Source organism: Mirounga leonina, unplaced genomic scaffold, assembly GCF_011800145.1.
Source record: "Mirounga leonina isolate KUSES-001 unplaced genomic scaffold, KU_Mleo_1.0 Mir_448, whole genome shotgun sequence".
Classification (NCBI taxonomy): domain Eukaryota; kingdom Metazoa; phylum Chordata; class Mammalia; order Carnivora; family Phocidae; genus Mirounga; species Mirounga leonina.
In genome coordinates this window covers 650,869-664,343 of record NW_023270758.1, presented here as the reverse complement: position 1 = coordinate 664,343, position 13,475 = coordinate 650,869, and the positions used below count along the sequence as shown (strand labels likewise).

Below are 13,475 nucleotides of genomic sequence, written 5' to 3'. Positions count from 1 at the left end.
GAGCAGGATGCTCTGAGGGAGAGTAACAGGAGGGGAGGATTACTTTGTCTTGAGGTGATCCCGGACAGCTTCTTCGAGAAGGTAGACCGAAATCTGGAGGAAAACAAGATTTGGCATCTTATTTTTAGATAAAACAACACAAAACATGAAACTTGCTACCCAGCCAAGCCCCCTCTCTTGCTGACTTCCTTCTCACTACACAGACACAGGAGATCAAGTGCCCCGATTGTAAAGAGTCTTCACCTAGTCACAGAAAAGGGAGCTTTCATCTTTCTTTTCTTTCTCCAGTGCACCTTGTCTGACTCTGCTCCAGAGAAACCTTGGCCCACAAACGACTTCTTAAAATGATCCAACGTGTGGACAGCTCTGTGCTCAGCTAACTGCTTCTCCCTGGGTGGGTCCCTCCTGTGTTGTCCTGCTGTGGAGGGCAGTCTGTCAGGCATGAAAAGGACCCGGAATGTCATTGAGTTTGCACATTTAAAAAAGAAGAAAAAGATTCTTTTTTTTTTTTTAAGATTGTATTTATTTGAGAGAGAGGAGAGAGAGCACTAGTTGGGGGGGGGGGGACTCAGAGGCAGAGATAGAAGCAGCCTCCCCGCTGAGCAGGGAGCCCCATGCGTGTCTCGATCCCGGGATCTGACCCAAAGGCAGATGCTTAACTGACTGAGCCACCCGGGTGCCCCAAGAAAAAGACTCTTTTGTCTTTTTACCCAGGCTGTGTGGCTCGGGTATATTTTCACCATGACCTTCTAGTTTGGGTTCCCGAGGATGCCTTGCAGGAAGCTCCCCTGTGCCGTAAGCCTCCCACCCGTCAAGCCTGGTTAAGCAGTATGGGGTGGGCTCTTGTCCTCTTCTCCGGCATCTTGCTCTGTCCCTACCCTCTTTTCACCTCCTTGTCTTCCCTGGACAATATCCTTCCCTCCTCCGAAGAAACAATGTCTTTCTTTCTGGTTGCACTCAGCTTAGATGTCACCTCCTCCAGGAAGTCTTCCTGGCCCTTCTTAGGTTCCTCACTTCTGTGCTCCGTGGCCCCAGTGGTCCCGTGGTACCATGCAGTGGCCTGTGTGCATCTGTCTCCTCTGCTAAACCGCAAGCTCCATGATGACCAGGACAGGGACCCTCTTGTGTGTCATCGTATTTCCAGTGCCCAACACACCGCCGGGCAGAAGCAGCACCTCAGCACCCAAATAGCAGTAGCTCCCTCATTTAAAGTAGCTTTTGGAGGGTTTCTTCTTATTAAAAAAAATCTGATTGTTATTTAGACTTTCAAAAACACAATCAAGCAGAAAAGATAAAGGAGAAAATGAAATTGAATCTGTAATGCATCCAGTCTTTATAAGCATATGTGGGATCTGCAGTACCTGCGAGCATACACATTTGTGTATATAATTTATAGCACGGGAACACATTGTACACAGTAATTATATGTAACTATGTCACTTAATATTCAAAGGCTCCTTTTCATTTTTAAAAGTGTTTTGCATGGTAATACATCAGATAGATGTATCATTATTTAACTTTTTTCCCTATTGGTGGATAGTTGATGTCAACTTTTTTCCCCCCTCTCGAACAGTTTTTTGATGAACATCTGTATCTTGGTGGGATAAACCCAGGAGTATAGAGGAGGGGCCCAGGGAAAGGACCCTGGAGGAAGTGACATCTGTCTGGAGACAAAAAAGGATTTGTAAGAAATGCCCTGGTTGGGGGGGCGGGACAGGGTGGGAGGCAGGTGTTCCTGGTGGAGGAGGCAGCTCATTGCAAAGACTGGGAGGTGACAGAGTTCATAAGCATCCTGGAACACCCGGGGACCAAGTACAGCTGGAGGGTGTTGGGGGGTGGGGGAGTGGGCAGTGAGGGGCTAGTGACCAGGTGACCAGGGCCAAGTCCGAAAGGGCCCTGTAAGCCATGCTAAGGAGCGTGGGCCCCGGGCAACGGGGAGCGTTGCAGAGAAATGACATATCCAGGTTGGCGTCTGAAAGATCCCTGTGGCGGCTATGACTAAGCCAGCTCCATTCGACAGCTAGACTCGGAGCTGTTATTAACACAATGAAACAGAAATTAGAAAGAAGAGAAGAAGGGGGAGAAAAAAAAAAGAGAGCTCACATGTAACAGCTCACAGATAAACTTTTCAAACTGTCTAGGTTCTCAGATTCAGAGGCGCAATTGAACAAGTCAAAATCCTCACTCCCCTCTCCCCACCCTGGGAAGAGGTGCCGTGTAGTTTCAATAACCGAGTGGGTGTGGGTCCCTGTCGCTGTTGCGGGGGCTCTGGTGGTGGGCTCTGATGACAAGGGGGGTGGGGTTTCTTTCAGGAGCTCACTGACGCTCGGTCCCCACCCAGGGCCACCAGAGAAACAGGTGTGGTCCACGCTGTGTGTGTCACTTAGTCCCAGCCGCAGAGCTGTCCCGTTCTCCAAGGACACAGCAGGCGCAGAGCGGAGCTGATCCGGGCTGTGCCTCCCAAGGGCTGACGTCTCCATTTAGGGAGTGCTCCTGAAACTAATGGGCAGTGACAGCTCCATTTGAAAAACACAGAAACACTTAGGGAGGCTGTGATCTGCCAGCCCTGTAAGCTGCTTATTAGCAGGAAAATCACGCTCCCGCTGCATTGTGCCCCCTTGGTTAACCCCTGCTTTTGTATCTCCTCCCTGCTATCTCACTTAAAGATTTCATTGTTCTCTGAGGCGCTTGGGGGGGGGGGGAAGGGGAGGGGGAAAGGCTCAGCCAGGAGCTGTTTCTCTGTCTCCTATCACAGCCTATGGGGAGGCCCCCGCCAAGCTGCAGCCTTCTGGTGTGCACGGGAAATTGATGGTTTTTAAAGAAAAATGGCCCCTGAAGACTCCAGGTCTCCACTCCCCTGCTTCCCACACTGGCTGGTCAGGATCCCAGCACCCAGGCCAAAGAGGAACACGCACAGGTGTGCCTTACACCATGCTGGCTCACTCCCAACCACCAGTCCCTGGCTCCAGCCCCTCTGGGTTGTGTCCACCGCCACCCCTCTGCCCCTTGGCCCTGTCCCCCATCACTCTCCTCCAGATGATGACAGCTAGCTTCTCCCTTCCCCGGCGCCTCTGCCATCAGTCTAGCTGCCAGCCGTCTTCAGTCCCCACACCCTCGACATCCCCACTGGGCATTCAGACCCATCAAACAGGAAAGCAAGTGCCCGATGGCCCCCTGAAGGTGCTCTACCCCGAGCGTCCCCCACTCGCCCCAGAGCACAGGCACCCAGTTGAGGGGTCACCGACAGGCCCTCTCTTCCTGGAATACTCCACTTCTGACCCATCAGCACATCTTGCCACCTCTCCCATCAGTCCAGATGCACCTTTCCATCTCCCCCAAGGGCACCTTCCTCTGAGCCACCATCCTCTCTCATCTCCCGGTTGACACCCCTGCACCTCGCCCTTCCATCAGCTTTGTACAAGAAAACCGAGTCAGAGCATGCTGGGTGCGCAGAACCCTCCAGTGACTTCTCACCAGGCAGAGATGGAAACCCTCTGTTCTCCCTTGGCCAGCAAGGCCCCCTCTGTCACCCCTCTGCCTCTTGATCACCGCTCTGGCTACACTGGCCTCAGCACTCTTGGCGGATTCGGTCAAGCGAGCGTGCCCGTCTCTGGGCCTTTGCAAATGCACTTCCCTCTGCCTAGAATGCTTTTCCTCCAGACATTAAGATGCTCCAAGCTCATCTCCTCAGAGCTGACCACTTTATCGAAAATGGCATTCTCTTCGCTCTGTATCCCTGGCCTGACTTTATTTTTCTTAATACCACTTGCCTCCCCCATCTGGCATTAAGACAACTCTGCATGTTCACAGTTCCACTTCTATTTATGTGTTTGTAGCCTTTCTTCCCCAGTAGAATGCAAGTTCCACGAGGCATAGATTTTGTATAACTTACCTTTAGCACGGGGCCTGGCACATAGTAGGTACTCAAAAAATATTTCTCGAATGAAAAAAAAGATGCATAAGCAATGAAAGAACTTGGACTATAATCCCGACTACACTGTGTTGAGGGTCCATCCTTCTGTGGTCAAAAGTTTTCCCCCACCGGCCAGCAGAGCAGACCCCAAGTCTTGATTGTAGGGCAGGCAGGCGGGGGCGAGGGGTCACTTCTCGTTTTCTGAGACCTGAAGCAAAGATATCAACATGGCTGAAGAGAATTTTCCCAAACAGGAACAGAGTAGGAGTTCTGAGGCCCTCTGGGAGCTGAGTCCCAAGCACGCGCACAAACTCATACACACAAACACACACACACACACACCCATACTTCTGCTTCCCTTGACCATGGGGCTTGAAGGAGCAAAGGGGGAGTGTGCACTCCTTGACTTTCTCAACTCACCTTCCCTCTGCCCGTGACTCAGGCTCAGAGGCAGCTCTTCATCTTCTCATCTTCTTATCTGTGGCCCATTTTCCACGACTTTCCGCTTGACCCCTCGGAGATATTTCAGCTCCAGCAGCCCCGTCTCCCTGGATTCTCGCAGTCCCCAGCCTGTCTGACAGTGCTCCCTCCTGGGTCTCCTCTTCCCGCTCTCGGTTTTAGGGGCAAGTTTTTCACTGGCAAATGGAAATCAGATCCTCACCTCCCAGGGTGGTTATGTGAAGCAAAAAGGTAATGTATGCGCAACCCTGAGCAAATGCCAGTTGCCTGGAAACTGCGCGGTAGTTTTTATTACTGTTATTATTATCTTTCTTCCACTTCTCATGTTCTGTCCTTTCAATGTTTTGGGTTTTTTTCCCCAGGACCTCTCTCCTGAGCTCCCGAATCTCCTTCTCACCCCCTCAGGTCATCTCCTGAGCCTCCCCGGTCCCTCAGAGTCATCGTGTCCAAATGGAAATAGCCGTCTTTCTGAATTTTCCCACTTTCTCTGTCTCCGGGGTTGACGCACCACATTTCCGCTGTCCTTCAAACCAGACCTCTTCATCCCCATCCTTGACTCCGCCTCCCCCTTCCCAGCCCCGCCCACTTCGTCCCGCCCTCCTCAGCCTGTAACCCATTCGCGTGGAATGGAGCCAGGAGTTCGGGCTCTGACGTCAGAGCTCTGTGAATAGCTCTGCGACTCAGTGGCTGGGTGACCTTGAACTAATGACATCATCTCCCTGGCCTCGGTTTCTTCATCTGTCCAGTAGGGCTAATGCCCCCGTCATAGGGCCATTGGGAGGATGAAATAAGACAATGCAAGTAGAGCGTTCTAGGGTGGCTGGTGTATAGCAAAAGCGTCATGAATACGAGCCGTCCTACCTACTAGTACTTACTGCTCTATTATTAGCTTGTGGCTACCTGCCGTAGACGCTGTGTTGCAGATACTGAGAACTCTGTGCACATGTTTGCCGGTGAAAAACGAAGAATACCAGATTCCTTGACTGAGTGTCTTCTCCCTCGGTGGGAACGAGTGTGTGCACGCTTGTCCGTGCATGCGCACATACATTACTCCCCCTGCCTGGGACCAAGACCTTTGCGTACAGAAGGACGCCCGGGTGGGTGAGAAATGATGACGGTTTCCTCTCTAGAACCCAGCTGCCCCACCAAGCTCTGGCTTGTGTTTCATCCCACACCCTCCGCTCCCATTTGGAGAGAGAGTGGCTGAGTGGGCCTGCTGGCACCTTGTGACTAAGGGTCAAGGACTTACCCAGCTAACCGGGGCCTCGTGGGTGGCCGGCCATTGCAGGCACCAAACCCAGGTCTCAGGATCCGTGTCCACTGACTAGAGTTTGTAAACTCCTGTGTCTCTGGAGCCGGGCTGCGTCCGTCGTTCCTGACCGGTAGCCAGAGGACTGCACTTGGAGGGATCCACTGCTAAATACTGGGATCTCCCAGGTGACGTATAACGGGCTCATTACTTTGCATCTGGTGGCGCGCGAGGCATCGCCGGTACCTTAATCCCATCTCTTTCAGCAGGTGGGCTTGGCTGACTCCTCGGGGTCGGGGGTGAGAGGAGGGGACACGCCACCCCCCCCCACCTGCCCCACCATCTCATGCCTTTGCCATGCAGCTCCTGACTGCCCAGAGGACACCAGGGGCAGCTCACGAGCCCTAGAAACTGCACGTCGGGAGCCCCAGGTCATGTGCCAAAGGTCATGAGGATTTTGCATTTTATGTTGCTCTCATTTCTGATCATTGAAACAACCTCTCTGAGGCAGGGGAGCGAGCCACGCCCCATTGTGTTTGGTTCTGTTTTGTTTGGGTCTTTGGTTTTGGTTTCGTTTCTTTGGTTTCTTTTTTGTTGTTGTTTTCCACCTACCACAAGTCCTTTTCTTCCCCTCTCATAGTGTGGGCGAAATGCTGAAAACTTCGACCGGTTTTTCACCCGCCATCCACCAGTCCTAACTCCTCCCGACCAGGAAGTCATCAGGAATATTGACCAGTCAGAATTCGAAGGATTTTCCTTTGTTAACTCTGAATTTTTAAAACCCGAAGTCAAGAGCTAAGTAGATGTGTAGCCCTCCGTCCTTCATTTCTGTCATTCGAGCTCAACAGCTGTTGTGGTGACATCTTTCCTTCTCATTGCCACGTCGCATCCATGTTTTATTTGCTGATGAGACTAGAGTGACCATGTTTCAGAAGCCAAATGTCCTCAGGTAGTTTGGAGCATCTCTGTGAGATGGGATGATGCGGGCGGCACGTCACAAATGTTGCTGCATTAATTAGCACATTAGCAAACGTCCTCCTCCCGTTGACTTTCCCCAGCATGGCCACTCCGCAGAGCCTGGGGGAACAGAAAAATGCCTGCTTTCTCTCCCTTCCTCCCAGCGCTCCCACATCACACGTTTCCCAACTCTAGGCATTCAGTCTAGATCGTTCCTACCAAATGAGCGGATCACCGGATGCTAGCAGCATTCTCTCCCTCCTGGACCCGGAGCTTGGCTTGCATCCAAGTGTACGGTTGCTTTGACGTAGAGGGAATTCCTCCATTCTGCCTGGTTTGGAGGCACCAGGAGCTGTGCCGAGCACAGGCTAAAAATAAAATCTATTTGCTACTTTTTAGACTCAAAGTGAAGGAGATGATCTCAGCCCTTTTAAAATGCCAAGAGGGTGCATTGAGACAGTCTCCATCTAAAAGGACCTCAAGGGATCAGTCAAAAGGCAACTGGCTTGGGCGCCACCTCCATGCTGTAATTCCTGATACTCTCTGTCCCCCCTGATCACCTTCATCCTCAAACTCCTTGCAAAGGGCATTTGGCATCACCCCCCCTGAAAAGACATGGTCACTCTAGCCAGGTCCCAGAGGACCATGGTTTTACATTACATTTCAAATTTTATTTGCTTTGGGGTTTTATTTCTGTTGTTGTTCAAATGCAAAAAGAAAAAAAAAAACTCACTTTGTTACACATGCTTTGAAATCTGTGTCCAAATGTTATTAACCACAATGACCTGCTTTGATTTGTCAAGAAGGCGGCTCTGGAGCCTAGCAGACCCATGCCCGCGCGGATGGGATTTGTCTAGGTTTGTTGCTGGCTTTGGAAAGCTAATTAAGCACTCTGAGAAAGACACCATTTCTTGAAACGTAGACGGTTGTATTCTTCACTTTGATGTTGTTTTGCAAGATGTTTGTGGAAATGTCCATCTGTATCTGGATATCTGTTATGTGCCATTTTTTTTCTAGCATCGAGATACAATAAAAAAAAAAAAAAGAAAAGAAAGAAGAAATGCTATTTCAAGAAAAAACGGCTCTCTTTGAAAAATGTGGACCCAAACTGCCAAGCAGGGCTCCTGAGGCTTCGGGACAGAAAGGAACTAAACCCAGAGCTTAACCTCAGCCCCGGGGATGGTCCAGGGACTCCTGGCAGCCTGTAATGGGATGGGATGAGCTGGCTGGGGCTTCCAACGATACCGGATGCCAAGGCCAGAGTCAAGTTTAGGGGCCAGCTAGGAGCATGGCTGGGGCTCTTGATTTTCTTATCAAAATCACCATTCCTCCTAGCTTGGACTAAATATTCTTTCTTGCGAGCAGCTTTGTGAGCGCCAAGAAGCCAAGGAAACCCCTTGGGGGGGAGAAATCCCCTTGCCTACTGCCTCCTTCTATTCCCAGGCAACCCTACAGAGAATTCTTATCACAAGTCGAGTGATTTCCAGAAGCACCAGAGCTTCTAAGAGACCATCAGGAGAACTTTACCAACTTGAAAAGTGTCCTTGAAGGAACATTTCTCATCTTTAAGAAACCCGTGATTGGGATTTCCATATAGGCAGAGGCCCCTGGCTCACTCCTGTCTGCCCTTGGCTTCTCCATCGTGGTAGCAATGTTGACCCCATGTGGGGCAAACCCCAAGTCCCAGCTGACAAGCTCAGGAAGTTAGAGAAGGAAGGAAATCGGGGCAGAAGCCTCCTCCCCCCATTTTCTTGTTGGGGACACTGGCATCCGGACAGAGGAAGTGACTTGCCCAAGGTCAGGCAGCTGACTCAGTGCGGGACTGTTTCTGCTCTGTAGCCCGTGTCTCTGAGCCATGCCCACCAACAAGCAAGTTATCTGAGGTCCTTCGTCTGGCTGTTGGGTCACCAGGTCTTTCCTTGGACCTGTTCTCAGGAAGATAAAAACCAGGGAGAAACATTGGGCCATTGATAGATTATTTGAGACAACATTAGAGAACACTGTAAGATAAGTAGGTAGGTAGATAGCTAGACATAGATGGATGAATGGATAGATAGGAAGAATATATTGTGTATACACGCTGCACATTTGCCAAATTTCTGTCATTATTTTTTCAAAAGTTGAATCGTTTGCAGAAAGAGGTACTCAAGCCAGTCTCTGTTCCCCTAACACACCTTGCTGAGAGTTGGCCAGGAAAGTCTTCTGTGCAAGTGAGGGATCCTCAGTCAGAGTGCCCCGCAATTTCTTTTTCCATCACCACTTTAAGTCCGAAGGAGACCAAGAAACAGAGCTTTGAGAATATGGCATCTCTGGGCCATGCTTTGCAAGTTTATCCTGGAAGAAGGATTTCCCACTTCTCTGTGCAGTCATCCCAGTATTCCACCCCCCATTCAGTCATCCAGGGAGCATTCATTGAGCCCCCGACTGTGTGCCAGGCTCTCTGTTGGGTACCAGGAGCACAGTGGGGAACCCCAACGATGCAATCCGGGGCGGCAGGTGTTAATTAAAAGCATGATGTGATCTAGAGATAAGCAGTCTCTGAGTTAGTCAGGGGAGGCTGCTTACAAGAAAGAAAAAGTCATCAGAAGTCTTCAGGGCGCCTCTTTCTCTCTGTAGACCACAGTTTGAGGCTGAAGGAGGAAATGCAGCAGTGGCCCCTTGACCCAGATTTCTGGGACAATCCTAGAGTGCAGTGGGTGGGGAAGGACAGGGGCTAGATGGGAGCTGGGGTGGGTTTCCTTCTAGAAGGCCAAAGGCACAGTCTCCATGCTTGAACAGACCATAGAATCACCAAGATTTGAGCAGAGACAGATACTCATATAGAGAGAGGGGATTGGTTTTACAGCTCGGTTCTGAGTCCTGAATCTCACTTCTTAGAGTTTTCTCACCCAGATTCCTGCAGGCATTACCCTTTCCAGCCCTCGGGGAGATGCTCTTCTGCCAGCACACTGCCCCCAGCTTGACACCGCCTGGTTCTTCTAGATGAGACAAGCTGAGATTTTCCAAAAGCACTTAAATTAGGGAAGGAATTTAAAAAAAGAAATTAAATAAGAGAATCCAAAGAAACCTAAACACAGTCCGTATTAGCCATGGCTAATTGTCTGCCAGGATCCAAGAATCATCTTTGGCATTTCTTAGACTTCTCACTAACCTGCTCCTCTTCTAGGAAAGGGTGGGGCCATGGTCCTAATGACCTTGGGGAATCAACACAAATACAATGCAATTAAGTGGCAACTCCATAGGGAATTAATAACCCTCCTTGGTTGAGTGATACTCTGCTCATGTGGCTTCAGATGCTATCCACCCAAAAAAAGAATGGTCCCAACAGAGAGGCCTATCCTCTCCCACCTTCTAGAGGTAAAATTCAGGGGTATTTCCTAAGGGGATCTGCCCACGGGACGAAATCCCTAATGGCAGGTTCTATTTGGACCATGTGACTGTTTGAAGCCCGAGACCTACCAGCACAACAGATGGGGAAGAGCTGTGAAAGCTGGGGCTGGTGGTAAGGGAACCTCCGGGGATGCCCAAAGGCAGGGAAGGCCAGATGGGGTCGATGTTCCCAGGGGAGATCTGAAAAGAAGCAACTGCCTGCCTTCTAGCCCCAAATCTACCTGGGGCCTACACATAGCCCCACAGCTCTCAGACCTTGAAGGGGCCTAACAGTTCAGTCCCTACTGGGGCTCAGAGTGGACAGAGGCCGATGTGAGGGACCCACAGAATCAACAGGAACAATTTCATTGCTGCTATAGAGTGGGGTCTCTGGCTCAAGGACAAGTGTATGTTGGGGAAAAAAAACAAGAGGCAAAGAGGCTCATCCTTAGTCGATCTCCATTCATTGATTCATTCATTCAACAAATAGTTGTGGACAGCCTGCTGTGTGCCAAGCCTTTTTCTTGGCCCTGGAAATAATGGTAGTGAAGAAATGGGTATGGACCCTCCCTGCCTGGAGAGAGGCAATAAATAAGACAATGTCTGATAGTACGTGGGTGCCATGAAGACAATTAAAAGGATGCTAAGGTATGACTTGTAGGGCCCAGGGAGGGATGCACGGGCAATATTAAAGGAAGGGGTGATGTTTGAGCTTTTCTCTGAACACAAGAGATAACACAGCCCGTGCCTGGGACAGCATAGGACAGGCTGACAGCCAGCAGGACAGGATAAAACAGATGGGTGGGGCATGGCAGGAGATGGCCCACCATCTAGAAAGCAGCTCCATCTGCATCTTGAGCCCACTGCAGTCTAGCGACACTTACTGAAGTGTGTTCCCTGCCCCCATCCCCCGCCTTCACTCCCACACCTCAACACAAATACAATGCAATTAAGTGGCAACTCCATAGGGACATTTTACCTGTCTCAAGGGAGCAGCCTGAAGGAAGGAATTCTTGTGGGAGGTATTTGGCAACAGGGAATGAGCCCAGCAATGAGAAACCCTACCAGTAAGCGCCCATTAGAAGCAAAACCTAAGTCATGAATGGCGATTGACTGGACTCCAGCAAATCAGTCAATACTCACTGAGCCTCCCCTCTTTAGATCTGACCCAGCTCTGGCTTCAGCGAGGCAGACCCAGGCGTTCTCCTCGGCTAACCTGTAATAAACCAGCCATCAGACTCTCTCCCCTGACCCACCCCTGCACCCAGTCGGAGGGACTGAGGTGAGCCCTAATTAAGCGCAATGTGGTCAGGTAAAGATCACTACCCCATTGTAAAACCTTGGGCAAGTCACTGTATCTTCCTGCACCCGTTTTCTCCTATGGCAAACCAGGGAGGGTGAGGACTCCAGCCCCTCCCGCCTTCAGGTGGGTGGTGAGGATGGGAGGGAACGAGAGCCTGCAGGACCCTGAACAGGTGAGAACATCATACAGACGTGAGGTGTTTTTATTAGCCCACACTCTGCTGTTCCCTGGAAAAGGTTGCCCCAAATTGTAGTTAGTAACCTGGGATTAATGCCCCCCCCGCCAAAAAAAAAGAAATATCAGGCTAACCAGGAGAATAGAATTTTTGTTTGTTTTAAGGCTGCCCTTACAGACCTTACTTTAAGCTTTGGGTTTTGTTTCGTATAGCTTGTTGACTAGATACATGCTATGCTGTAACCATCCTTGGAGACAGCCTGTGGCGGATGAAGACCCAAATTCTAGTCTGTGGGTGGGTCTCTGAGCATCCCTTCAAAGCCTAGTTAGCACCAGGGGATGTGGGGTGGACAGTGGTCAGCTCCTTTCGTCAGGCAGAGATCTGATGTCCCCACATGACACTCCACCTTCTTGGCAACTGAGTGGTTGTGCAACCGCTCTCCTTTTTAAAGAAAGGAGCCTCCTCGCCACAGGGGTCGCTGCTGGATGGTTTCCTCTGGGACGCTCTATCCCGTGACTAATTCTATGACATTTTACATGGTAAGAAGTAGTTTCCAGTTCAGTTCATCTCAAAGCCAAAGAAAACAGAACCCACACATACCCACAGTCCACTTTATGACAATCCTTAAAGAAATTCAATGTTTCCTTTCCTTTCTTAGGCAATTGCCACCAAGTTTTCTCTCCTGAAGCCAACCTACAATGTGAGGTGAAAGGCAGGGGATAGTATGTGCAAAGCACCTGCTAAACAACTCAGCACAGGGCTCTTTCTGACTCTGCCCATGAGATGTCATCGGCTTCCCACTAACTGGCAGGTGTGGGTAGTGTTTCCTTCTTATGCTGTGTTAATGTGTTTGCTTTCCATTTGGCAGAGAGACAAGCGAGACACCTCCAACTTCGACAAAGAGTTCACCAGACAGCCTGTGGAACTCACGCCTACTGATAAACTCTTCATCATGAACTTGGACCAAAATGAATTTGCTGGCTTCTCCTATACTAACCCAGAGTTTGTCATTAATGTGTAGGTGAATGCAGACTCCATTGTCGAGCCTGGAGTGTAAGACTTCAGGTCAAGTGTATGTATCAATTCTAGTCTTCCAGGATCCATGGTGCATATGCTGGCAGTCAATGTGTGGAGGGCTTGTCCTCGAGGGCTTTTCTTTGTATGTGTAGCTTGCTAGTTTGTTTTCTACATTTGAAAATGTTTAGTTTAGAGTAAACGCTTTCTCCAATTAGAGAGGTACAATTTTCCAAACTTCCAGAAACTCATCAAAATGAACAGACGATGTCAAACCTACTGTGTCTGATACCAAAATGCTTCAGTATTTGTAATTTTTAAAGTCAGAAGCTGATGTTCCTGGTAAATGTTTTTACAGTTATCCTACCATATCTTCTTTGAATGCTAAGCATGACTGGTATTTTTAAAAAATTGTGAGTAAGCTTTGCAGTTACTGTGAACTGTTGTCTCTTGGAGGAAATTTTTTGTTTAAGAATTGATATGATTAAACTGAGTTAATATATGCAAACTCTCTTGTTAACGTGTCTGCTTCTAAATAGGCCCTGGCACAGGGATTATAAACTGGAGAGCCCCAGGCCGAGGCAGCCGGTAGACGAGCTTTGTTTTGCATGCACACAATTTTATTTCGTTGTCAACATTTAAAAAAATGGGATATTTTATATAAATCCTGGGGTTTTCAGATTCACTTGAAAAAAAAATTGGAAGACAAGCAGCCCTGGGCCTGGTTCCCCTGTGGAAATAATTCAACCGAACTGAGAAACGGCTGTCTCCTTTAAAAGTGTGGGCTCACACTCCGCCACAGTCTCCACCATGCCCTGTTGTGTTACACTCCCTATCCACATACCTGGCCACTGTAGACGGGAGGCTGAAACTTCTGCCATTTGAATCACAAGCTTAATGACCTCAATATTTTCCTGTGCCCAGAATCAGGGGATCTGCTCAGTGATCCATTCAGTGTGGTTTGCGTGTATTAAATCCTCAAGCACAAAGCACTTAACAAAGATTTCGTTCCATCTGACAAAAGTCAGCAAGGAAG

The 13,475-nt window shown here is 49.5% G+C and overlaps 1 protein-coding gene across 2 annotated transcripts in view; it reads left to right on the top strand.

Moving 5' to 3' along the window:
• Nucleotides 1–12,947, top strand: part of PRKCB (protein kinase C beta) — a 317,015-nt gene extending 304,068 nt beyond the window's left edge. Inside the window, exon 17 of one of the 2 annotated variants that reach the window (XM_034988039.1) lies at nt 12,294–12,947. In XM_034988039.1, coding sequence (XP_034843930.1) covers nt 12,294–12,446 — 153 coding nt within the window. In that variant the 3' untranslated portion in view covers nt 12,447–12,947. Of the gene's footprint in view, nt 1–6,261 lie in introns of both variants that reach the window. The other variant, XM_034988038.1, reaches the window with a different exon arrangement.
• The last annotated feature ends 528 nt before the right edge of the window (nt 12,948–13,475 follow it).